Below are 26,803 nucleotides of genomic sequence, written 5' to 3' on the forward strand. Positions count from 1 at the left end.
TATATGCAATAAGCTTGACTCATTTGTGATCAGGAACATCCATTACCTTGAAGAAGTTCTCTACTTCATAACTCTAGTCAAGAAAAGCTTTAATGCTGAGGTGGCTATTAAAACTAGGGAGGTCTACTTTGAGGTGGTAATAATCAAATAACATATTTCATATCGGTGGTGCTTGATGTATTTTGTATCTTTCACTATCATCTTCTGAGTCATCATAAACTATTGGTTGTTGTGGGCGGATGGTACCATGTCGGTTGAAGTATCGAGGTTAAGCTACACCTGCACCTCTTCTTTGGTTAGTTCTATGATAGTTCATAATTTCTTCTTTGTCTGACTCATCTTCATAGCTGATTGCGTATGTTGGATTGCAGGCTTGTGTTGATGATTAGGCTGACCATAACCATCATCTTTAGCATGATTGATCCTATCATCATCATGAACTTTGTTGGCGCTTAAACCAATATTAGTGAGCATATCCTAAATCTCTCAGAGTTCTCGAGTTATCCTTTTTTTTTTTTTGTGCTTGTAATGCCGCCCATAGGGCAGGCACTACATGATTATTATTCTTGGTGTTATTATCATTGCCTTCATCACGAATGTTATCACCCTCGAAATTGTCATTGCCATTATCGATAACATCATCGTCTTTACCGCCATTATTACCACTAGATCTCATGTCAATGAGCTATAGGGTTATGCTTAGTATAAGATCCACTATAAGTAACGAGTGTAGAGCATACTTTTAAATTTTCTAACCACAAACATATTATGCTAATACCAAGAGGAAAGGTATGATACTAACTGATGTAGAATGAAAATATTTTTTTTTTAAATACTAATATAAATGATTTTAGCAACTGACCCTATAAAAGAGGATGAGAGAAATCAACCCATTGTAGAGAAGAAAAAAAATAATTTACAGAAAGATTTTTTTTTTTTTGATTTTATAGGCTTAGAAGATGTTTTTATTTATACTCATTTTAGACCTTAAAAGTTAACTAACTAATAATATGAGATAATTAAAAAAAAATATAACAATGTGAAATAAATAAAAATAATAAATAGATAATTTTAGGCTTCTTTGAGAATAATCTTCATTTACTTGGTTTTTTACCGTATTCAGTTGAGAGCTCAAGGAAAAGCGAGAAGGAAAAATTGCAATAGATGGGCTTCAGAGCAGCAACAGAGGGGGTTGCAGAGTCTTGAAGCAAATGAGAGTCCATGAAATTATCTGTTGTCTGTATGCACCATACACTTGTCGCAGTCTTTGAACGATCGTGCTTTCTTTCTTACTCCGACCCTTTTTCTGTGTTTTTTTGGGGTTTGTATGGCTTAATTGTCCTGGTAAAGAAGAAGAGGTACATCTCAATATCTAATGCGACAGCAGTCCACATCTCACCTTCCGATCAGATGATCAGCACGGTCTGGATTGTGGATCTGTACACCATAACTTGGATAAATCTGATCAATATTTATAGGCACGATTATTGGATTTGGATTAATAATGGATCCTTGGGGGGAATCGACCCGATGACTCCACTATGTCAGCCGTCTACTGCTGGGTTCGGCCCGGGCCTGCGCGTGGCCCAAACCTGACCTTGGGACTCTTATGCGATGCCCAATTGTGGGGGAGGCCATCAGATCAGGGAGAAACTGTCGCTCCGAAGATCGTCGTACCTTTCTTATCGTCGGTGCAACTGTTCAAACAATTTAGGTTCGTGGTTAAAAATGGAACTTGGATTGGCCGGCCGAAAGTAGGACACCTTATTGATCAATATACATATGACTGTTCTAATCTTGAGTAAGCATAACCTTTGATGGACGAGCATTAGACTGCACTCACTCTATTCAGTGCTGGAATCAAACTCAACATGAACGACACTCGTTGAACCATACATCGATAGATAATTATTATTGTCGTTACGATATTTTTCTGTTGGCACCACCGCACGCCGGGACGGGACAGACTCTGGGAATACAGGAGGGTGAGGGTGAGGGTGTCGTGTGTTTTGAGGTTTGCTGCTGCTTTGTTTTGTCGCACAGTGGTTTTTGCTTGTATTGGCGCAGCGCGATGGCTAACGAGCGACGCTTCTTTGAAAAGGGCACAGTCGATTGGACGGCCGGGAGGAGGTAACAGAAAACTGACTATTCTCTTGAAATTTATAAGTTATGATTTTACTTGTGCTGATTACCCGAATGCGCAGTAGATAAAACTCTTCATTTCTTCTCTGAAAATTAATTAGTGTGGAATTCATCATCATAGTAATACTTGTATGCATGCAAAGCACACCCCTGCAGTATGTATTATGCATGGTAATCAGTTTCCTAACTAATCATTTTGGTGAACTTTGTTTTTTGCTTAATTGTGTTTATCTTGTGCTAGTTAGTTCTTTTTCGCCCTCATGTCTACCGATATTCATATTTCATTTGGGTGTGCTTGATGCTTCCAGAGAAAATGTCTTCGTTCAAGTGTAGCATTTTTAGAAACTTATAGGCACAGCTTACAAGATGAGGACTGAGATAATAACCATGGTCTTATTTTACAGAGAAGCTGATGATGAGTCCCGATTGCGTGAAGTTTGTGAGAGTTTTCTTGGCCCTCCTACAGGAATGGCTGACACCACACTTGTGGACTCAAAGAAACCAGCATGGGACCCCTATGTGCTTGTGAGATTCTCTTTATCCTCAGTCATCTTCTTCTTTCATGTGTGGTTGTAGCATTTGTATTTTTTCAAATATATATTCGGAGCATTTGTTGTTTGAAATCTTTTCGTTTGTTCATCTAGTTAGCCCTCGGTTTGGATTCAGCCAAAACGAACCTTATTTTGATCTCTTTCAGGGGTTGTCTCAAGCCCAAGTTCTTTTACTTTTTATTCTTTTTTCAGCCTCAAATACGTCAGTAGTTTTTCAAATGCATTTCTTATACATGTCGACATAAGCGGTGTTATGCTGTCTGTGCTCATCATTTGAAACTAAAATCAGATATCCAAGGAAGGAGCACGAGATGGGGAATTCTTATGTCTCATAGGGGTCTTGAGAGATCTGATAGAAGATAAGATTTCCCCAATGATAGAAGATAAGATTTCCCCAACTATACGAGGATATCTCTCTATTCTGTTGAGAAAGATCCTCTATTCTGTTGAGGGAAATCCTTTCTCCTAATCTGTATAAATAGGAGAGGGAACAGCTTAATGAGTTACTACTTCACTTCTTCAATAAAGCTTCTTCAATTATTGTTCTTATCTTCTATTATTTCTATCAAGATCCTCCTTCAACTTCTTGTTACTTTTACCTTGCCGTCTTATAATTACTGAAACTTTTGGCCAATTTATGGTATCGCAGGGAATGAAAAAGCAGAAACTCCTCAGGGAAGATATTCTTCCAGCCATGGCATCGAACAGGAAGGTCCAACGGCTGCTAAATGAATTCATGGACCTTCTTTCCGAATACGAAACCAATGGCACTAATGCCGATCGATCATATGGATGTTTGACGGGCAAACAAATGATGGCAACATATAAAGTTTGGTACTTATATCCTATTTTATTTTCAACTTTGTTCAAAATATAGTCGGTCCGATTCATGTGACAGAATGTAATAGAATTAATGTGCTATATATAAAAGCCAAAATGATTCATCTGTATCTTTCTCATCTGATTCTGATATTGTAGTTTGTGCCTTTTGCCAATCGACTTAGTTGTCAGGGTTTCATTATGTAAAAAAACAAAGAAGCTAAAAGCCTGAAAGAACTCTTGTATTCCCCTTTTTGCTAATTGATTCAGGAATCATTGACAGTTTCGATAGAGAGTGAAAACATTTACATTTTGTGACTAACAATTAACAAATGTATGATGAGTTGGATTTATGGTGCTGTAAAAGCCTTTCACTATGTGTTTAAAGTTACAGGAATACATGCCTTTTTTATTCCCTGAAGAGTGTTTATCAGTCTTATTATATATGCCAAATACTCTTTTGACTTTTGTCTTCGTTGAGAAAAAACTGGCCGCCATGATCGAGCTGAATCACCCCGACAAGAGGAGAGAAATGGAAGACGAGGGATCTGATGATATCTGTAACTCGAGATATCTCAAGCCGGTCAGAGTCGGAGGAACTCGCGGAGCGAGGGCCGGAGGAACTCGAAGGCAGCAGCCCACCCGGCCTGAGTCGGGTGCACCGAGTCCCAGTACAAGTGTTCCTCCGGGCGGCGACACACCCTGTACAACCTGTTCCCCTCGGCGTCGATCTCTCCACACTCCGTCGTGTCGGATCTACTCTCACAACATGGCACCAACGGGTGCTTGATCTCCTTTGCTCCCTTCGCTGCAACGTGGAAGAAGAATAGATCAGAAGAAGAAAGCCACTGAATTCGTGCGAGATTGCGGAGCTGCAGACCTCGATGGAGCACGTTCAAGAAGGCTGTGTTGACGTCGAGAGAGAGGAAGGTGGTGTCACTGCCTCCACCCAACTCCTGCATCAGCTCGTCGACCCTGCGGTTGTGCTCTGCGACCGCGGATGACACGTTCGAGTAGCAGGCCGTGTACTTGGTCGGCCTGGTGTAGTACGGAACGCATCCGATCGGGTGCAGGTTGGTGACGATGACCTTCGGCACCCCGATGTGACTGAGGCGTTTCAGATCTACCTTGAGCTGCGCGAACAAACGGTGCATGAATCCATGGAGGTGCTGCAAGCAGAGGGAAGAACTCCATCAGCCCGCGAACTGCGGCTTCGTTCATGTTAATCGACACTCACGTGCAAGTAGTCCGGATCGAGCTCGGAAAGGAATTGGTAATCGTTCCCGGAGACAGCAATCAGCGCAGCGGAAGACTTGAGGTCGTGTCTTGAGAAGACGCCATCGTCGATCTGAGCCTGGAACTTGTCTATCTGAGCTGTTAGGTTGCTCTGGAAGTTGCCGGTGTCGAAGATCCCGGAACCGGCGACGGCGAAGTTCATGCCGTATGGCAGCAGCTTCTGGCCGAACTTTCTGATCCTGTAAGGAATGGGAGATCTGATCCGCAAAAACGAGGCTGCCACACCATGTAGACACAGCTTTTACTGCAGTTCTTAGATATGCTTGCGGTCTAACCGAGTCAAGGAATCATGTCATAAAGCGAGAGAGAGACAGACCAACGTAGTCGGTGAGGACTCTGCCATCGGAGAAGCGGCCAGTGGGCTTCCTAGGGAAGGTCATGCCGTAAGGATCGAACCATGAACGCGCGAGCCTCCCCAGCAACCTCCCCAGGTTGCCGGTGTCGACGTAGGAGTCGCCGAAGACGAACAGCTTATTGACATAGTGATGCTCTGGTCTCTGCTTGCCGTGAGCAGAACCAGCAATCCGAGTCCTTGAAACATGAATCAGTCAAGACATGGAAAAAGGGCTCGGTGAAGGAGATGACGGTCTTACCCATCACGAGGAACACTAAAGAGAAGGCATAGAGAAGGGCAAGGAATCGGTTGGCCTTCGCCATGGTAGAAGACACAGAGACACAGAGACAGAGAAATGGAGCTGCTGAGATTCATGTATCGAGACCGTCGAGGAGAATTTATAGGGATACGACTGGATTTGGAATCTTGTTTGCTTCCAAGGAAATAAAGATCGAAGACATGAGAGTTAATATTATTATATCGGCGTAGTATATATCGATCGACAATGGAATGTTGATTGGGGGCATCAGTAAATTAATGGTATCTCGGTATTAACTGAGTTCATATTGTCATCGTCATACAAAGCAGTTGATATGCTTTCCTTCGGCCTCAGAGTTCGTTGTCGAGCCCGTCCATGTCGACTTCCCGGAACACGGCAAGCTGAGGGAGACCTCCTTGCCGAGGGAGACCTCCTTGCTGAGTTCGTCCATGTCGACTTCCGGGGACACGTCAGCTGTGGGCGACGAAGCCTAACTCTATCATTAAGTTTATTCTAAAGTAGATTCTGATTGTTCGAGGTGGAATTGACTAAATGTATATATATATATATATATATTTTTGATTACTTATCAAGTAGTTTGATCTTGCAATAATATGACATCAAAAAAAAAAATATATATATATATATATACATTTAGTCAAATATTTGTATTATTTTCAATAATATTAGTAACAATGATTGAAACTTAGGGCATACATGCATGCATATGATGACATGACAAACAAGCAGTGAAGTGATTCCACTCGAAGAACGCTCCACAGAGGAAACCCTCGAATCGATTGTAACCGTGAAAACAACCACCAACCTACCAAATGTGCCCTACACGGAGTGGTGTCCATCATTGAGTGATCGATCACACGCCGATCAAACCGGTGGACCGATTAATTGAACTTTGGTTGTCAGTAGCGATCACAAAGCATGCTTTGATGGCTTCACTCAACCAATCACTTAATGTTGACTTGATTTGGACGTACAACCTTTTTTTTTTTCTATATTTTATTTTCAAAAAGATTTTGTATAAAATGATGATGATTTCTATCGAAAAGTTTATCTTTTTTTATTTTTAAAAAAATATTACTTCTTATTTCTATATATATTTTGTTTTTTTGTTTTTGTCAATAAAATCGACGACGATGTTAACGTAAATAAACTTAAATGTTTCACTTTCATTATCATGGATAATATATAATTAATCCTAAACTTTATCTAAAGACTCACATGAAAATAATGTTTTATTTTACTTTTTAATCTTTAAATTTTTATAAAATAAAAATATTATTATATATATACAACAAAATCCGAAAAATACTTATTAACTCAATATTATTTATTATCTATAAAACGGAACAAAATTGTGCAACTTCTTTATCAGCCGACTCCGATGGGAATACGTCGCATTTCCCTCGACCATCGGCAACCGTGAGTGAGGTGGTATTTTGGGATCTCTCTCTCTTCTCCATGGTTATTGCGTTGCATCGTCACCGAGGGAGGGATCTCCCCCTTCCGTCGTAATAATGCCAAGTCGGAAGATGTGGCAAAGATGTCGGAATCGAGAGGACAAGTGAGAGAGATGACATTAAGGCTTTCCGGTATGCTTCATCACCAACGCACCCATCCGTGGAAACAGATGCACTTACTTGCTTGTTAGAGACATTGGCTGTGATTTTGAAGTACATCAGATGCCGCTGCCGCATTCAATCAAAAGTGGCATCATCGAGATCTGTGGAGGTGCCATTAGATTGCAGGTTTGCGTCTTCAAAGAAGGTTCTGTAACTTTACACCGACTCCTCCCATGGTTGATGCCATCGGAAGCACACGTTGAGTGGGCTGCGCACCTCATCCCCATTACTTTGGGACATACGCAGAATATGCAATCAGAATATGAAGGTATAAGAATCTCCGAGAGTTTGGTGATGATGTATGCATACGTTTCTTTCATATGGAGCTTCTTAGACATCTCGTGAAGAAGAAGAATTAAAATGGTGCTGATGACATGCATCTTATTTGACCTTTTCAGATCGTAGGCTGCTGCTGGCTCACTATTTTGCATACAACTGCATCATCCTTTGGGAGTTCCAATGAGCTGCTACAGAAAAATATGCATTTACCAATAGCATCTTATCCATGATCTTGGAAGAGCCAAGTATTGAAATAAAAAGACAACATTTATGTGGAAATGTGCCCATGGATAAAAAAGAAGAAAAAAAATCTCATTTCGATAGTTACATGCTTCGCTATCGAACATTACGGTTGGTTATCTTTTTCCCCTGTTATGAAACATATATACAGAGGTTAAACGGTCTTCGACTATAACTCCAGATTTCTCCGCTGATGGTGCTGCGAGTTGAGAAATCACAGCAGGCACTAATTCTCTACGGGGGAGGTTCGATGATTAGGCTTCTTCAGTAACATTTTATTCCGTTTGACCGCTTGACGAAGCACCCTCATCCGTATCTAGCTCCTGGTCAACCCCTTTGACCTATCGATCAAAAGAGAACAAAAATAAACCAGACAAACTTTTTATATATAAGAAATTATTAATAATACAAAGTGATGTGTCACTGTTATTTGGGAACGTCCGTTTCCGTCAAGATTCTTAACTGCCTCGTCCTATGAGATGGAAAGTTGTAGAAGAGCTAAAACATTTTAGCATACTTGAATTCTGAAGGACATGCGGTGGCACTCGAAGCAAATGGATGTCATGATATTACCTCCGACACATAATGCATAAGCATATTCTCGATGCCAGACTTCAATGTCACAGATGAACTTGGGCAGCCGCTACAGGCACCTTGCATTCTTAGCGTGACTATCCCAGAATCCCTGAAGAAGAGCAAACATTAAGTAAAATCAAGCTACCGCTGAATCGACATGGGAGTATAGCTTATTTTTTGGTCTGATGAGAGCAAAGAAGAGAAATACGGATCAAATCCATGATACTCAATATCCCCACCATCGTCCTGCACTGCAGGTCGAATTCGTGTTTCTAGTAATTCTTTGATCATTGCAACAATTTCTGAATCATCCTACAAAAGTAATGCTTGGCCTCAGAATAGCACAAAATTCAGCATGCCGATAGTATATTAGGTCCTAAATGTAAAAAAAACAAGTTATACCAACAATATAAAAGTACAGTAAAAAGTCAATATTAAACTGTAATTCCAGGCAACACATCTAGTTTGCACTGAGCTGAATAATTTTTCTCCTCATGGAGAAAACTACCATGCTAGAAGAGAGCCGACCATTAAACATCCTGCACCTACAAACTTTTAGTTATGTTACACCATTCAATTCGTTTACTTGTTCAAGATCTTTGTTTTCCAATTACAACTGATCCATAACTAGCTCAACTATATTCTTTTAATTACAGAAGGAACCATCTTGGCATACAAATTCTGGTCACTTGCATATTATTTAGATATGATGATACCTGTAGCAATAATTGAATATTCCGTAACCAAAGTGCATATGTGATACCTCATGGATTGCTGTGTCCATATAAGCTGCAACATTTGAGTCGAGAAAAAGTGGTTTTCCAGATGAATAGAAGTCCATTATTGCTGCAAAAATCTCGGACTTCAGAAAATCCCATGAAGCTTCTTCTGACTTTGTTACCGTGACAAAATCTGATCCGAAGAAAACTCTTGAGATTCCTGGATTAATGAAAATTCAATCAAATTTCAGCGTGTCTATTTGCAATGTGTTCAGTCATTTGTAACAGAGAAAAGGAGCAGTATGCTGATAAGCATATGGATTAAAAATCCAGCAAGAAATAAGGATATCTGGATAATACACCGAAGGAACTTAACCTCATAAAACATCCTTTTGCACAAACACCTTACAACTTAATAAGCAAAACTTCTGTTCTTCCTAGGATTCCTAGGACGAAATTGCCCTGCTTGTGCGACACTGCGCCAGAGCTTTGTCTTGCATAACCATAGCTCTCATCAATGAGATAGTTTAAAATCACTTAGATGTTACATGGCTTAGTTATATCAAAATTGCATGCAAGCAATTAAAATTTTGAAAAAACAGAACCTATCTCTACACCCATAGACCTGAATCAGGCTCAGATTGATTCCAAACTCACCTCGCCAACAACCAAAGGGATCATGCCCTCTCAGAGATGACAAGTGTTAACCAGGGGTGTCAACCCACTCTCAGAGATGAGAAGTGTTGACCAGGGGCATGACCCTTCCTTCAGAGAGTTGTATCATGTAGCAGTGGCTGGTTAAATATGAAGCATGGACATGGAAAGGGGGAAATGGAACACAATATGATACTAATAGGTCAACACAGAAAACTGATAAAAGTAGGACATGACGTGCATGCAAACAGCAACTATTATATCCACACCCCTACGTGCTATTGTTGTTTTATCCTCATACCTGGAGAACTTATCGAAGCCAAAGTAAAACACTTGATTGTGTAGAAAGATTCTCCCAACTGTAACCTACGTGAAGATGATTGATACTACTTACCCAGCAATTAGATAAAAAGACATAGATTTCAGTATCCACATAACCCACATTTAAGAAATGTAAAATGCAAATTTTGACAAAATACACATAAGCATAAGACATAATAATAACAACTACAAATACCATACGTGATATAGGGAACAAGAAATTATTAAGAGGAATCACAATTTCAAAAAACAAGACAAAACAATGAACTCAATATATAAATGATATTTATAACACCAACAGATAAGCTATCAACATAATAGAGTATACTAAGTTATTTGAGCAACGAATCAACTATGTTTCTAGAGATTTGATGTAAAAGAAAGATACCATCAATGGATAATTATCCAATTCAATATGAATAAAAAGCACATTTAACATGTCATCCAAGCTCACTGTTACAAGTCTAAGAATAGCAAGAGATGAAACAGAAAAGAAAATATACCATCAATTTCAAACATAGATTTAGCCAGTGGCGAAGTCATAGCCGTACGAGCATTGGGAAAATCAGCACTTCCAGCTTCCATTACCGGTTGTCCTGGATAAAACATGAGAGACAATGGATTGGGTGTCGACTGTGTTTGGATAAACAGGCTCCTCCTCTGTCCTGTGCATATAATGATCAGAGCAAAAGTAAGTCTTCCGCAAATTTCTGCAAGAGACAGTAGCTTCATCATATGTTACAACACACGATAACACAAGTGACATCAGCATAACATCAGGTTAAAGACTTAAGGTTGCAGATGCAACAGTGACTATTCCAATCAGATAGTAAGTTCCTGATGGATGCTAATGTTAGTTTCTTACACTTTGATTGTCATAGATCTTTGAAACTGATTAAAGAAAAGATAACAAAATGAAAAAGAATTGTTAAGGAAAACATGCAAAGAAGTTCCAAAGATAGAAGCATATACAATTAACCATGCAACTTAATTTTAAAAGTAGTATGAGCATTCTCACTCCCGATAAGATGAAAATAAGTTACCCGAAACCTACATATGAGATTATTAATCAAACAGAGAAGCTGCGAGTAGTGTGTTGACCAATTAATTTACCTTCCTGATTAAGCTAGCCGGTTCCTCAGGACCTGCCATATCACTACTTGTACTTATTAGGGGGAAGAAATAAGCCTAAACAGCTGCCTAATAAAGAGCTCATATAGACACGAGGGATACCGATCAACCCAAAAGTATGGGCACTCAATGTGCTATGTCCTCGTACTGTCTTGCATCATCGTCGTATGAGACCATTCACTAACAAATGAATGCGCAACATTATTATCGTCCTAATTACTTATAAGTAAATGCAACAAAAGTACCTTTTGAGCTTATTGACCAACACAATGATGCCAAAGGCAATCAAGATGTTATAATTGCGGAAACTTTGGGAACAAATGAGAACAGAAGAGACAACAGAAGGCAATCTGACCTCCGAACCGAATCCACGGTGACGATGCCCATGAATTGGATGGATTTCGAGAAAAGGGCCATTGATTCCGAAGAGGAAGAGGGATCGACGCAGAAGAGATTGCACGAAGAGAAGAATAGAGATAGCATCCGCTGCTCCCCCTGATCAAACATGAATTAGGATTTGGAGTCCTACCCAAGAGATAGGTTATCGCAACCAGCCTTGCGGATCTCTTCATCGCCTTCTTCGTATAGGTTGTCCTGAGACCTACAATATACTAGAAGCGGGAGGGATCTCCTGTTACCCAAATTTTGACAAACTCCAAACAAGAAAATAGGCAGGGCGAGATCGTATACCCGCTGCGAATGCGGGCGAAGGGCGAGCGCCACCGAGGGGGGAAGGAGATCGATGTAAGCCGAGGTAGAGACGGCACCGATGGCCTTGCTTGGGCAGAGGGGAAGCCTGGCGGCAACGACGGCGAGAGAGAGAGAGAGAGAGGGTGGGGGGGGCGTTCTTCGGAGGGAGAACAGAAATACTTTTCCTCACCCGTTCATTGATTCCACATCGACGGGTGACGTCTTTCATTGGAAGAAAACTGGGCTCCACTAGACAATTTAACACGTGGCAATGTTATCTTGAATCATTCACCAGGTACGATTGGGTCAGAAACGTATTCTTTGTTCATTTGTAATCTTATATATATATATATATAATTCAAGTTAATATAGCTAACTACAATTAGCATTAGTTGATTAAGTTGAAAATACGACTTCCTAAAAGATATTAATGTCAATTAAAGTTTTGAGTGGAGCCAAATGATAATGAGTTAACGGAGGTTGAGTAGAACGCAAATATGTTTTCTGTAAAATATTAAATAACTTGATTAATTAGAAATTCTAATGCAGAATTTGTCTAAGAGTTTAAATTTATAAGGATAAATGGCAAAGGGTAAGTCCTCTAAAAAAAATCTTTTTATTTTTTTTATTTCGATTAGATCCTCTTTTTCATGAATTTTTATATGTCATTCCTTTTTTCTAAAATAATAAAATTATTTTTTTATGTTTTAAACAATGAAATTATCTTTAGCTTATGTTTTGTTACTTCTACCTCCCTACCCTCACTTTGCTTCCCCTCTCTTTTTCCTTTGACCTCTTCATCTCCGTCACTAAGGTTGTTCATCTTAATACTCTTTTTATCTTTCTTTGTCACTTTTATCTTTTATCTTAAAACACCTCAATTAATCCTATATATGAAGAAAGATTAAAATTAATTTATAAAAATCTCACGAGTATATTATTATTAAATTTAATTTAAATACTTTCATCAATAGTTTGGGTTAAACAAAATTGATACGTTAATTAGCCTATCAAACTCGGATTGTGACTTTTGGCTTCATAATTAATGAGTTATTCATCGATAGAATAAAAGGACTCATCGTTGAGCTACTTTTCATATTAAGTAGATAAAATTAAATTAAAATTGAACTTATAAGGGTATAAAAGCAATTTTGTCTTTGACCAAATTGTAAGGTGATTTTATTTTTTTAATAAAATATTTATTAAGAGTATAGTAAATCTAACAAATCCATGATCCAATTCAATCGGGATAGATTTAACTAACTTTGACCAAAGAACAAAATATAATCAAAGTCATAGTCTTCAAAAATTATATTAGATTTAAATATTTAATAATTATTTCTTCTAGATTCTTTAATCATACTCACACGAATAAAATGTGATGTTTGAGATAAGACCTTATTTAGAAGTTTCAGATAAAAAAACATGAAATTGTATATGAAATATTAGATTGATGGAAATGTTCAAATTTCTAGATGGATTTGGATATAGATTTTGATCGGGTTGTTAATAACTCCAAAATGATCAAATTCGACCGTGGAAAAAAGCGAAGCAATCTTGTCCCTATTTTTATGTCCTTTTCAAAGCACAATAAGATATCTTATTGCAAGAGACATGTTTGAAAGAGAAGGAAAAAAGAAAAAGAAATCACCATCATTCACATTGTACAAATGGACATATGTGGATTCAACTTGCCCATAGTTTCAAGGCAAACACATTATCTCAAACTAATCTTATCTTTCCATAGACTTTGCATACCCTTTTTTTTGTTTTCTTGTTCTTGAGATCTTTACTAAGTTCCATGAACCATCCAAGGTGGTGGCAATCCAATCTACAAAGTTACCATTGTTGGTAGACAAGAAAAAAAAGATTGTTGTGACACCACAAGTCAAAAACTGTTTGATCAATAGAAAGTGGAGGAAAATAATTAAATGGAGAAAATATTCTTTTTCTCATTATTACTCAATGGTAACAAAATTAACAAAACTAATCTAAAATCCTATCTTAAACTGTGATGATAAATGACAGCAAAATAAATCTAAAGAATAATTAAAACATATACCCTTCACCATTACCTTTTTCTTTTGGTGAAGGACAAGCTGAGAGAAGACCATGAAAGTATGAATTTATTTGCTCTTAGTAAAGCAAGAATAATAATTATGAAGCATTTATTTCACTGATAATTTGGTAGATGGAAACCTGTTAGGATGTTTGTGCATGCGATGGATGGATGGATTGGGATCTCATAAGCCACAAAATAATAGGATTAACCATCTTCCAATCTTTATCAAGATTGAAGGATTCCTATCAAATACATACATACAAATTGTGACTTGGCCAGGGAAGGCAGTATCGGGGGCAGTTCCTTTCTCCCTATTCTTCCTACCCATTTATCCACCTAACTAATGAGATTGTTAGGATCCTTCTGATGTGGTTAATTGGGGCCCCAAAATGTCTTGCAATCAAGACGCGTGTATTTTGTTGGGTGACGAGCTAACGGGTAAGTTGTTGTGCACGCAAGAAGCTCCCCAAATCCTTCGGGCGCTTACAATATTACATGAAACCCAATCGAGTGATCCCCAACATCTGCTCGCCTCTCGTTTCGAGCTCCCGGCGTTCGAGACTCACATCCATGGCGATGCGGATACCTCCCTCGTAGATTCATCAGTGGAAGCTTCCCCGTTCCACCCCCAAGTCGCCACCTTTGGTGCCCCGATTCGGAGGAATGCGTCTCCGGATGTAAAGATGCGATCTTGGGCCAGAATGAGGGGCTCTTCCTGGGGTCCGTCGATCTAGCGGCGAGGATGAAGCGATCCCTCCGTTTGCCCTTCAGCTTTTTGATCCTCGTCGCTGTGTTTTCTGTCCTCAGCTTCCGGGCGGCGGTGCAGGACGGCAGGCGGCGCGAGCGGCGGCCGGAGGTGGCCCCTCCGGCCAACGCGACGCTTCTTAGGTTGGCGGCGGTGGAGTCCGGGGAGGCGGAGCTGCGGAAGGACGTCGACGACCTCCTCGACGGGACCTTCCCCTCTGGCCACCGTGGCGTGGCCGGGTGGCGGCTCCGGACCCACTTGGACTGGCGGCAGGAGAACCACCTGGAGGTGCTGCGTCGGAATGAGCCCCGGTTTCCCCACCGGCTCCGGGGCCCCAAGGACTACCGGGCCTTGCCCGATTTCCGCCGCCCCCTCCGTGACTGGTTCCGGCCCCCGCCGGTTCCATCCCGGGGTCATGTCGGAGCTGGTCGAGCTCATCAAACGCCCCATCGATCGCCACCACGGCCGCCCCGACACCAAAACAGAGCGGTACGGCTCCTGCGCCGTGGTCGGCAAAAGCGGGATCCTCCTGAACAACGACCACGGCGGCCTGATCGACGGCCACGACCTGGTGATCCGCCTCAACAACGCTCGCGTCAGCGGGTACAACCACAAGGTCGGATCAAAGACCGGCCTTTCCTTCGTCAACAGCAACATCCTCCACCTCTGCGCTCGAAGGCCGGGCTGCTTCTGTCATCCGTACGGCGAGAGCGTCCCCATCGTCATGTACATCTGCCAACCCGTCCATTTCCTCGACTACGCCGTGTGCAATTCGTCCCACAAGGCGCCGCTCCTCATCACGGACGTGCGGTTCGACATGCTCTGCGCCCGGATCGTGAAGTACTACTCTCTGAAGACGTTCGTGGACACAACAGGGAAGCCGCCGGGGGAGTGGACGAAGGTCCACGACGAGAAGATGTTCCACTACTCGTCGGGGATGCAGGCGGTGATGCTGGCCTTGGGGATCTGCGACCAAGTCAGCGTCTTTGGCTTCGGGAAGTCGGCGGAGGCGAAGCACCATTACCACACGAACCAGAAGGCGGAGCTGGACTTGCATGATTACGAGGCGGAGTACGCCTTGTACAGGGACCTGGTGGAGCAGCCGCAGGTAATACCCTTCCTCGAGGACTTTGGATTCAAGGTTCCTCCAGTAGTATTCTACCATTGAAATGATTGCTCGGATCGAATAAGTTGCAATTCACCAATTTGTGATAGAAAAATCTTGCAAAAAGAAGGAAAAAAAAAAAGAATTGTTAGTCAGATTGTTTGGTAGATTTTCGATAGATTGTTCGTGAGTCGAAGATGTAGTTTGAGTTGCCATGTCTAATTTTCGATGTTGTTTGTGCAAATAATTAATGTTGATAAGGGTTTTGAGATTTACATCATGTCGATTCTTTTGTAAAAAAAAGGAAACTTTGTCCCATATATGATAGTTCTCCATTAGTTGATGAATCTGTGGATTGTGTTCGAAAAGCTGGATTGATTGAATGGGTTACACAAGAGATCTCTCTTGGTCAAGCACACATATAATTCTGATATTGCATAAGGAATTCGTGACTTGAGAGGGAAATGACTCTTCTTCGGCTCTCCCCGATAAGATCGGGGAGATTTAATGCTAATCATGTTAAGTTGTTTTCACTGCAGACTGACTGTCTGTTGATTACAGCAACCGCCATATGTGAGCTGCCGCCATGGAATTAAATCGATAGAGTTAGCAAATCTAATTAGATTGGTTGTGTGTGACCTATCGTGATATTAAGTAGCTGATAGCTTCATCAATGTTTCGCATTGTCCTTGACATGGCACGCACTGCACTGCATCATTCCCATCGCTTCTCTAGCTTATTCTCCGACCCGTTGTTTCAGGAAGCAGCTCAGCTGGGTTGGATTTTCTACAACTCACACAACAAATATTTTGCATCTTTTATGTCATTATTATTTATCCTTGTTTAGATTTTGGCAAATAGTTTATGCCATCTTTTATGTCATAAACTGCAGCCAAGTTAGCAAACAGTTTACATAAAAGATGCATCTTTTATGTCTAATTTATGGTACGTGTAAAGAAAGTTTTGTTATTTCACTGAACTCAGTATTATGATTAATAGTTTAACCCAGTATCAATATTTACCACATTATGCTTTTGCAACAACTGAGCTTTCTTTCGTAAGAAGAAAAGCTGTTGCAAAAATTCACAATAAAAAACTCTTCGAGTGTAGCATTTCACTGCAAAATGGCTCATCTTGCTTTTATGCATTCAAAGCAACATGTTGTGTTGGTTGTGGCATTATGAGCACTGGATGGACCAGTATCAGTTTCAATTCCATTTTCAAGGGTTCTGAAACACAACTATTGTTCACTTTTGAAATTTGTCACTGCAAGATTTAGGTCATGTACTTGGGATCCATCATGGTCGTAGTAACTCAAGGAAATTACTGTGTTGTGAATATTCTTGTACTCAAGGAAATTACTATCTGATCTACTGACTTTAACAAGGCTTGCTCAAGAATTATATGCAGTGGGACTCCTGTTGATTTCTGGTGCTATATCCTGTATGAGGTTGACACTTGAACCATGATACTGCTCCTGAATGGAAAAGAGAGATGAATCGAAGAGGAAACATGATGAATTGAAGAATACCCTACAGGAATATTCTAGCTTTGGGGTTTCTATTAGTTTTCTCTAGAAAAATTTGCACCCCTACATTTGGTTTCCCAAGGCTGGACAAAGGGATGCTTGGAAAGCAGAAAAAAGAACATTAGAAGAAGCCAAGACCACATCTTTTTTATAAAAAAAAAAGGGGGAAAATGAGTGACTTTTTACACAATCGGTAAAACATTTCAATGTCCCAACCAAAACTACAAGCCTCTTCTCCCTTTCTTTTTGCCCTTTTGACAAAAAGAGAAAGCATGATGACATTGCTTTATTTAAATACAGAGAGCAAAAAAGCAATGCTCAATCCAAGTCAGAGTGCAATGGACCCACAAAATTCCCTTACTTGGTCTTAAGTTGACTTGATAACAGGTAATGGATCCATTAAATTTATCGGGTCGGATATGAATCCTCCTCGATCCACAAAACTATATATATCTTATACCAATTAAATACCATCATGGATCGGATCGAGTCAAAGGTGGATTATACCCGATAACATCCCTAGGACCGGGAATCCCAGAAACGGCACGCCAGGTTTATGACAAAATGCCCAAAGTTCCCCCACCTTTGTCGTGGGGCAAAGAAGAAATCCAGCTCACGACGCTCATTTAGTGTCCCACTTTACTCTTCCGAGCATCTTAATCACTACTAGCCTGCGCTGAGGAAGGCTGGTGGAAGTGCAGACCAACTTGCTAGCTTCGGTGGGTGAAAAGATTCGTGTTGTACTTGGACCGATATCATCCTCTGAGCTGAGCTCTGACGGTAGTCTAAAGTTGTCTGTAAATTAATGAAGAATTCTTCGCTGGAACTAAAAAATTGCAGTCATTACTAATGTCGAGCCCGCCCAACCATCATCATTTCATTTGGTTCTCCGGACGCCCCCACGGCTTTCTGTCTTCTCCTGCTTCTTCCCTTTGTTCATCTGCCGTCCACTAGGTTCTAATCCATGAGTCGGCCATAGACCTCTGTGTCTCTGTCGACACTCCTACCCCAGCCACTCCTAAAAGATCAAAGGATGGCCACTCCAAAACGAAAAAAAAAAAAAAAAGAGTTGTGATTGTTGTTGACCCAACAAGTCTTGTGGCAGCTATTCTTCATTGACTGATCCGCTTGAGTCGTTCAATAATTTGCATGTGTTTATCTTTCTAAACTTGGTTCTTTGCACCTGCGAGAGTTCGATCGCAAGACATCTTTCCACTTCTACCCAAGGATGTAGTAGTTCACCCTTCGTAGCACTTGCATCTCCCACACCCTCAGAATATATATATATATATATATATATATATATATATATATATATATATATATATATATATATATATATATATATATATATATCCGTCGGTCACGGTTACAACTAGAGACTCTGCAGGGCTAAATTATATGCTGAAAGAAGACACGACGAAGAGAAGGGAACTCTGATATGGGTGTGTATATTACTGGGATGTGGCACAACTTTAATCCTACGTACTCTCAAGTTATTCTCACCATATTTACCTGATTTAGTGAAAAAGGATCCCGACTTATTCTGGTAACATTTCTAATCTCAATTCAAGTTGTAGACAAATACCTCACATCACCCACCAACAATTCTAGCACCGAAAGACCATAACATTGCTAAGCTAACAATTTTAGGCCCCAGTAAGAGGCAACAACATATTCACTGATATACAAAATGTAGTTGGGCAAGTATATCTATCCCATTAACAATTGTCACTGTCAAAGAAGGGAAAAAGGTAACTACTTAATGGGGGCTTCTAATGCCAAGAAATATCTTCTACTTAAGCATCCGCAGGCGTGTTAGCAGACTGCTTTTCAGCTTCTACAATACACGAAACAACACGGAGAGCCATGTTATCTGAACAATTTTAGACAAGCAAGTGACACCATGTTGATTCAATTACTCAATTCAACATCTATGTGATATTTACAGTTGTAGTTCCTTCCATATCAATTTTCAGATCCATAATGATGATGATACCAAATATGGATATTTCTTGTTTTTTCTTCTTTTTTTTTGTATACTTATCTACCACTAGGTAATCTTTCAAAACGTGAACTGTGCAAATGTAAATGTGGTCTCATGAAATAATATCTCCAAATCGGTTATAGACCTCAGCAGTCACTATTGATCAGTGATGGTAACGATAATATGGACTTACCTGACACCAGAATTTGCTCAATGCTGCCAACCCGAAGCTAAGGTGGAATTTGGCTTTAGCAACTTGGCCCTGTTAGAAATTAACATGTGAGTTAGTTTCGACATGAGAAAATTCTTTAATTGAAATACATGGATACGTTCTTCAGTCTCGATCACGGCTGACTCCACGTAGCAGTTTAGCTCTGAAAGAACCTTGATTATTTCACAAGGCACCGCCGGATTATGGGCCGTCTCTATGAGCATCACGCTGTTGACATTAACATCATTAAAAAGGAGAACCCTGAGAATAGCCGCAAGTGATAGGCAAACATATTTGCACACATTATGGTTACATATTGTGCGCGATATCTAATCTACAGAACTGATTCCCATATATCATGCTGCAGTTTACGAGTGGGGACTCTTTGACTCTTGAGAATATGACTAGGCAACTGCCTGTTTTACTACTAACTCTAATAGAGCAGAATTCCATTTTATTAGCAAACAAAAAAAGACTGAATATTTCATGATTAGAATATCCAGGTAAAATGAATCTCTAATGGAGTAGAATTTCATGCTAATCAGCAGCTCACAAAAGGGTTGCATATTTCATAATTGGAGGTAACCAAGTAGAACTGCATCTTATATGATCAATCCCCAAATGTTAAGAAATGACACCAACACAACGACAAAAAAATATAATCACAGGTACAGAGAAATGCAGAAGCAACAAGAAGCACACACATTATTATTCCTTTTCTTCCTTGGAGTTTGATCAGAATATTACACATAGCAGGTTATGTGCTTTTGTTTACAACGCTTTTTCTTGGACCTAAACAGTGGCCAAAGGTTACAACACTATAACAGAGGAGAGGTTTAGTCGCCTGGATATCTGACATCAACTGTGTGGTGATCGCTTGTAGGAGAACTAACGAGAGTAGATCTTATCTAAGAAATGAGAGCTACATGGTATCCTGAAAGCACTATCATAGAGGAAATAACCGGACATGAAGATGTAGTCTTAAATGAAATGTTAGGTCTTTTATTTTTCTTAGAGAATATGGCAAATTAAACTGAGAATTGATCCTACGCTTTGAAACTGATCTTTGACACTTTCAAGAGCAAAGAAAATTCACCACACATTTATTGGTAATATGAACCACTAGGTGCTGACAGAATAATGATAAACAAAAATTTAACGATAAAGATAACGAAAGGAAAGCAGCACACCTTGTCCTTGGTCCATTGTAGACAAAACGCAAAGATGTTGCAGAATCGGCATAGAGCTGTAAATAATAATATAAACTCAGTAGTCTCAGCCCATTCCAAAGTGATGCAACCTACCGAAAACATGCTAAATTTTGAAGGGTAGCCAGAGACATGAGATAAAGACTTCATTTGAAATACAATATGCTAACGGTGCATGATAGGGAACCTAAACCTCCAACTTGTGAACCTGGCAGCCAGAAATATATTAGTACACTTTAGAAACAACCTGGTTCACGCTAGAATTTAAGGAGAAGCCAATGAAGTAACTACAAGTATATTCAAGTATGGACTTCTAATGATTGAATTATAAAAATGTTGTAATAAGTTTTTCATCTTTTCATACATGAATAAGTTTTCAAGGTAAATGAAAAATAATATATCTTTTTTTTTGTTTTGACGGAAACTGAGACTATAGTCAGATGTCCTAATAATTTCACGATAATGGTGATAGTTGGTTATGATGCCTGGAACTTGCAACCCGGAATAGTTCAGGCCTGAATAGATTGGCGTGTCACAATATACAGTTAAGGAAATATCAGCCGTGGCAGAATTTAACCTTCTTGTTTCCAATATCCTCTGCAGTTCCCATTTGCTCACCAGATACCTAGATTAAGTATGTCAACATGAAGAAATATATCACCATAAGACATTAAGTCAATCAGGATTTAAAGGTAATAGAGCAATAAAAAAACCATATCATACTTTTGGATACTTCTGTACTACATCAGTGGAGGCCATCTTGTTCTTAATGAGCTCACCAAGATACTCAACTTTGCATGGCCTACCAGTTACATTGAGACCATGTCACTTCAAATCCAAGAAATATCCTTAAGGTGGGAAAATTGACAGTACCAATATAAAAGAAGGATGCTCAGGCATAATTTATCGAAGAAAGAGTTTGATGATACGATTTAGAAATATACTAATCATTTTCTGCTTAAGCATTAATAACAGAATGCAAAAAAACTGATGGGCTCTGATGTCAATGCAAGTTTCAAACAATGAGAAAAGAAACTAAATTAAATATAAAGATTTTTCAATGGCTATCTACTGTCTTTTTTTTTTTGAGGTATTTTTGATGCATAACAGAAAACAATGCTTTCCATTGCACTGGCAAGTATCAAACTGATATTGTTATGTGGACAATTCAAGTTACTAGAGCACCTTAATTATCAAAGCAAATGATCAGCATATTTTTACTGAAAAATGCTTCGAAGTATGGCTCGTGGACATTCTTTTTCATAAAAGCCTCAAGATATCTACTGGTCTTTTATGAAGATATCTCCTTCAAATTGTCAGTAGAAATAGAATAAGCAAGTCACAAACTCATACTGATTAAACTAAAACGTTGGCATTTGTCCATGCTACATATTATGGTTATTGCATATGTTGTTACACCATTGTTTGAGCAACAAGAATCAGCTATGCAACCTAAGCAGCTTCCTTACATGTGACTGTATAGTATATGACGAATTCATCAAATACCTTGAACCATTAAATGATGTTTTCATTTTGTGAAAGAAGGAAATATGAGGGAGCATCCAGCCAAGAAATGATCATGAAATACTATAGGAGTTCAGAATAAGGTAGGCTGTGTACATGGTTGCAAATCTTTTATATTCATCTTGTAAAGAAAGAGGAACATTAGCCTTTATTTGCACTGTGGTAGAAGTAATCAGATGATTATAGGAATATTCAAACTAATTACATGATCACTCACAATCTTGTAATAAACACTGATCTTAGTAAAATAGAAGCCTCACACTCTACAGTTCCTTTAACCACAACAACTTCAAGATCCTTCAAAATCTCCAGCTGCAAGATAAAAAACTAGATATTAAGAACTCAGAATCAAGAGATCATGTTTAATGGACATTTCTGACCAGAGGAAGACCATCTATTTTCCCTTTTCCTCTGAAATCAGCTGAAAAACCAATAACAAATTATAATTGGCGTACTAATCTCACCCCATAGACGTCAAAGGAATATTTCCAACTCCCAAACCAATTGACAAAACAACAGTTTAGAAACATGAAGCTTGATCTGGATGCAATAAAATATACAATATACCAGTTTTGTCATATATGACTATATTAACTGCAATCAAGACTGCATCACATGAGTATAATAAAGTGGCCTAGAAAGATACAAAGAAACCATGCGCATAGGTGCACACATGGATGCATATAGTTACACACACAGGACCCAGAAGAAGCTGACTGAAAAGTGGAAAATTTGTTATTAGAGCTACTATTTGCAGATCTGGCTCGTTTTGATAGGGAAACAAGAGAAATCTTTTGATGAACTTAGAAAGTTTCCTACAAGGATATCTTAATAAAGAAAAGGTCAATTGATTCTGTTGTGGGCATTTCAAATGAGCGAGTAGAGTTGAGACTAGTCTTTGTTTTTTGGGATTTTCTTTTATTTATTTATTTATTTATTTTTGGCTTCATCAAGGGGGCCAATTTGTTATGGTGGTTTCTCCACAAACGACTAGGTCAAATTTCACAATCACCTCCTTTGTTTACATATTTATGTTTACATAAAAGATGCACATAAGTTAATTAAGAGTGCTGCATACTCCATTCTTTCAGCACATACACTGAATATAAACAACATATCCAAAACCTAAGACCTTTCTCTTTGCTTAAAAGAATCAAGATATAGTGCTGCATCATCGATCACCTACCAGTAAATCTTTATGAGGAAAAAATATCAAAGCGTTCAGAAACTTAATGTTCAACTCTATTAGTCTATTATGTATTTGCAGTTGATAAAACAGAATATTCCTTCAAACCTAAATCCTCAGGCAGAAATTGACAAAACACAGACTACCTTCTCTTTGCTATTATAAGGAAACAGTTAACAGAAACAAAATAATCTGCAAAGAATGGATTCAAGGAAATGAAACCATGGTTTATGCATGATAAGAACAAAATGGTAAGGAATCGCTTAACCAGGTCAAATAATGCCTTCATATGGTCCTCTGAAGCACAATGCACAAATGCTGAAAGATCTGAACCTTGCTTTAGCCAAACAGTCAGTGTATCACAATCCTCATCATACTGTTCTGATGGCTGACAGGAAACAATTTCTGACAGGGTCAGTACAGAACAACAACGAAACACAGGGAATACCATCTCGTATAAAACCACATAATAGTTCTAACCATTTATAAATACATACAAGCTCCTTGATAGAAAACACATCCATGATTTGATATCGAAAAGCTATTTGTCACCGAATTTGACAAGTCAACTAGGCATTTATATCTACTCTTGTACTTAATATCTTAACCATTGTGGTATCATGAAGCTGAATACAGAGCCTACGTCACACCCTCGCTACTCAAACTGTTAATTGCTCATCTTGATTGGCATAATTACGAATGTGCATAAATTATGAGCAGAAAGATCTCTATAATCAATAAAATATTCTGCTTCTCAGCTTTAAATGTAGAAAGCAGATATTGTTTTGATTTCACATATCACTATGTCATCAGCACAATTTTTCTCTGACTGAACCCAAAACAATTGCAAAAGGAGCCTGTAGAAGAAAGTTTGCGGAGTTAACTTAAAACCCAATGCAGCAGAGTAATGTAGCTGATGAATCCATACCTCGGAGGAGAATCGCACCAAATGAGAATAATGAGAACCAACCCTAACCACAGAAGGAGACTGTCATGCGCGAGAACTCAAACAGTCTTTGTACCAAAATAAATAAAACCCATCTAGTTAAACTCGAGACCTCTCAATTTGTCAAGACGCGATATCAGAAGGCACGAGTTAATGTATCAAAAACTGGGATTTACATGATTACTAGAAGCATTATTCTTGTCATTCTTTCTTCCCTTCTGATGCTACAAATATAAACTCAGTTGTAGTGCAGACAAAAGGAGAAGCTAATTGCAATATTGCAAGACCAAATGCGTCGTCTTCATCTAAAATTTTCAAATGCGCCTCATATTGTGAGAAGAAAAAGTATTTAAACATTAAAAATAGAATTTTCAAGATGTTCCACCTCGTTTATATATAGAAGGCACCATCATTTTGCTATTCTGCAACAGTATCCAGCCAGCAACACTATTTCAAATTCCAGTCAAGAATCACATGTCCACAACTGTGCTTGTCTATTCTTTCTCTGCCACGATGATATTGCTCTAGATTGCTACTTTCTAATCAAACAGAAGTAAACTAAAAAATTAAAAAAACCATACAAAACAACACCACAAATTTCTCCCAAATCCCCATAGACCAAACAGAAATCACAAAAAAAAAAAAACAAATAAACATGAAAGATTCCATAACTATCATTAAGACGAGCCTCGATTGCAATAATATGATCCGTGAAACAACAAACTAAATGTCACATAAGTTTAATCAATTACAATAAGCAAGATAATCACAGACCAAGAAAATCGAATATTAATACCATTCACTAAGCTAAAACGGACGTGATCCATATACAAAAGCACCTGGTTTCAACCTGCAGCTATAGAATAACTGGAATCTAGATGGACAGACCGAAAAGATAGACGAACCGAGACATTGAATCTTAACAACATTCAAGAACTAAACGATCGAGATCCGGACATACAATCAACACATCCCAAACTAAACCACAAAAGTCGCAGAAACCGCAGAACATGATCCAAAAGAATAAATTCCACGGATAAAATGAACGAACCAAGACAGGGGCAAGGGAACTTACCGGCGGATCATTCCGAGAGGGTCCCGGCGGGACGAAGGGGATCCGTCGAGGAACAAGGGGCGCTCGAGGGTCTCGGAACGAGAAGGACAAAGGCGAATAAACCCTAGATCCGGAACCCTAAGTCGGTGGGAAACGAGAGAGAGCGGAGGAAGAGAAGAGGAGGAGACGCGAGGCAAAGCCATTGCGTTCGTTAGAACCGTCTCGAGGGAGCAGACCCTTTTATATGCAAATGATGGGGATTCACTGTTAAGTTTAGAACAGCGAGAGTGCTTTGTAATAAATCAAAACCGTCCGATTACATTATGTGGCAAGATCGTTGGCTCGCATCTCATACTCCCTAAATGGAAATCTTAGGAAGTTGGTTTGATGGTATTTAAATATCTGATAGATGTTCAAATGTGAAAATATTATTAAGTAAACACTGATAAATAATCTAAGAAGCAAAATATGTGTCACATTATATATATATATATATATATATATATATATATATATATATATATATATATATATATATATATATATATATATATATATATAGGTGTTGGATAAAGAAGTAACATCATAGTAACTTATTGTAACATCTTAAATTGAAAATGGATAAAAAAATTAGATTGACTACTATCAATATAAAAGTATTATTATTAATTTTGACTTAAGTATTTTGAGTCTGAACAAATGATGACATTTATTCCAATGCAATCATAGAATAGTTTTCAGAATATTGGTTTTCTTATTATTTTTATTAAGATATTTTAATGAGTATCGTATTATTGTATAATTGAAAAGTCTTATATTTTTAAGTATATACGAGAATTGTATTGATCATTACTTAACTAAGAAAATTCTATTGGAATACTATGCCTAGGAGACGTTTATATGGTATTTATTGCATGATAAAATAATTTTATAATTCTAGTACTTCAAACTAGCCAATAAATCTTGGCAATAATCGATAGGCTTGGATGAGAAAGAAAGCTAACATGGTAATCTTATCAATCACATAATTTATATACCTAATTATATATTAAGATTTTAGAAACTTAATTAGATTTTAGAAACTTAATCCTGACTTAATTATATTCCACAAGATAATTTAAGTTATCATCCATTATTACAGAGAGAGGTTTGGAATCGAATAGAGATGTTATGTTAGCAGAGATGGAGGAAAATGACAACAATGACAAGAAGATAACACCAAACACAAACACCTGAAAATTAAGAGAAACACCATTGTTGAGCAATAATTTAGAGTCCTATGTTTATTTTTCGCAACGTCCAAAATCCCCCAAGAAGAAGACGAGGACAAGAAAGCCCACCCCATTAGTTTGCGGTGGGCATTACGTCGAAGACGATGGCAAGGAAAAAGAACCCACACATCTCATGCATGTTATAATCAGTGGTGGCAACTCCCAATTAATCCTCTCATAATATTCCAAAGAAAAGAAAAAAGGAACTCATCTAATCCTCGACGATGCAAGAGCAATTTAATTTTTTTTATTAAGTAAATTTGATTAATTTAAGATATTTGTATCATGTAATAAATTATCAATAATATTTATTCAGCGATGAGAA

The 26,803-nt window shown here is 38.7% G+C and overlaps 3 protein-coding genes and 1 pseudogene across 8 annotated transcripts; 1 reads left to right on the top strand and 3 right to left on the bottom strand.

Annotated features, from left to right (window-relative positions):
* Positions 1–3,852: 3,852 nt before the first annotated feature.
* Positions 3,853–5,595, bottom strand: LOC135635696 (GDSL esterase/lipase At5g03610-like). Of its 3 annotated transcripts, none has more exons than XM_065146962.1 (5): positions 5,402–5,595; positions 5,125–5,339; positions 4,750–5,024; positions 4,393–4,645; positions 3,853–4,320 (listed from the first exon to the last, which is right to left on the bottom strand). In XM_065146962.1, exons 1-5 carry the CDS (start codon positions 5,515–5,517, stop codon positions 4,097–4,099), a joined length of 1,083 nt encoding a protein of 360 aa, XP_065003034.1. In that variant the 5' UTR covers positions 5,518–5,595; the 3' UTR covers positions 3,853–4,096. The 3 variants fall into 3 exon arrangements, with proteins under 3 accessions (XP_065003034.1, XP_065003025.1, XP_065003038.1); XM_065146953.1 differs by having other exon boundaries at positions 4,393–4,681; positions 5,402–5,590; XM_065146966.1 differs by having other exon boundaries at positions 4,393–4,681; positions 5,125–5,305; positions 5,402–5,540.
* A 1,911-nt stretch (positions 5,596–7,506) lies between these two features.
* On the bottom strand, positions 7,507–11,810 carry LOC135635702 (nifU-like protein 4, mitochondrial). The gene is made up of 8 exons (XM_065146974.1): positions 11,652–11,810; positions 11,317–11,572; positions 10,334–10,495; positions 8,900–9,075; positions 8,345–8,448; positions 8,134–8,245; positions 7,970–8,032; positions 7,507–7,901 (listed from the first exon to the last, which is right to left on the bottom strand). The coding sequence occupies exons 2-8, from the start codon at positions 11,531–11,533 to the stop codon at positions 7,836–7,838; spliced, it is 900 nt and encodes a 299-aa protein (XP_065003046.1). The 5' UTR covers positions 11,534–11,572; positions 11,652–11,810; the 3' UTR covers positions 7,507–7,835.
* Positions 11,811–14,212: 2,402 nt separating this feature from the next.
* LOC103979660 (sialyltransferase-like protein 1) lies at positions 14,213–15,912 on the top strand (annotated as a pseudogene).
* Positions 15,913–18,738: 2,826 nt separating this feature from the next.
* LOC135635711 (uncharacterized) lies at positions 18,739–25,405 on the bottom strand. 4 transcript variants are annotated; one of them, XM_065147008.1, is made up of 8 exons: positions 25,229–25,405; positions 24,136–24,178; positions 23,476–23,595; positions 22,239–22,333; positions 21,221–21,299; positions 21,075–21,122; positions 20,480–20,535; positions 18,739–19,517 (listed from the first exon to the last, which is right to left on the bottom strand). In XM_065147008.1, the coding sequence occupies exons 1-8, from the start codon at positions 25,237–25,239 to the stop codon at positions 19,289–19,291; spliced, it is 681 nt and encodes a 226-aa protein (XP_065003080.1). In that variant the 5' UTR covers positions 25,240–25,405; the 3' UTR covers positions 18,739–19,288. The 4 variants fall into 4 exon arrangements, with proteins under 4 accessions (XP_065003080.1, XP_065003076.1, XP_065003064.1 ...); XM_065147004.1 differs by having other exon boundaries at positions 23,476–24,178; XM_065146992.1 differs by having other exon boundaries at positions 23,476–24,692.
* Between the last annotated feature and the right edge of the window lie 1,398 nt (positions 25,406–26,803).

Source organism: Musa acuminata, chromosome BXJ1-3, assembly GCF_036884655.1.
Source record: "Musa acuminata AAA Group cultivar baxijiao chromosome BXJ1-3, Cavendish_Baxijiao_AAA, whole genome shotgun sequence".
NCBI classification, from domain to species: domain Eukaryota; kingdom Viridiplantae; phylum Streptophyta; class Magnoliopsida; order Zingiberales; family Musaceae; genus Musa; species Musa acuminata.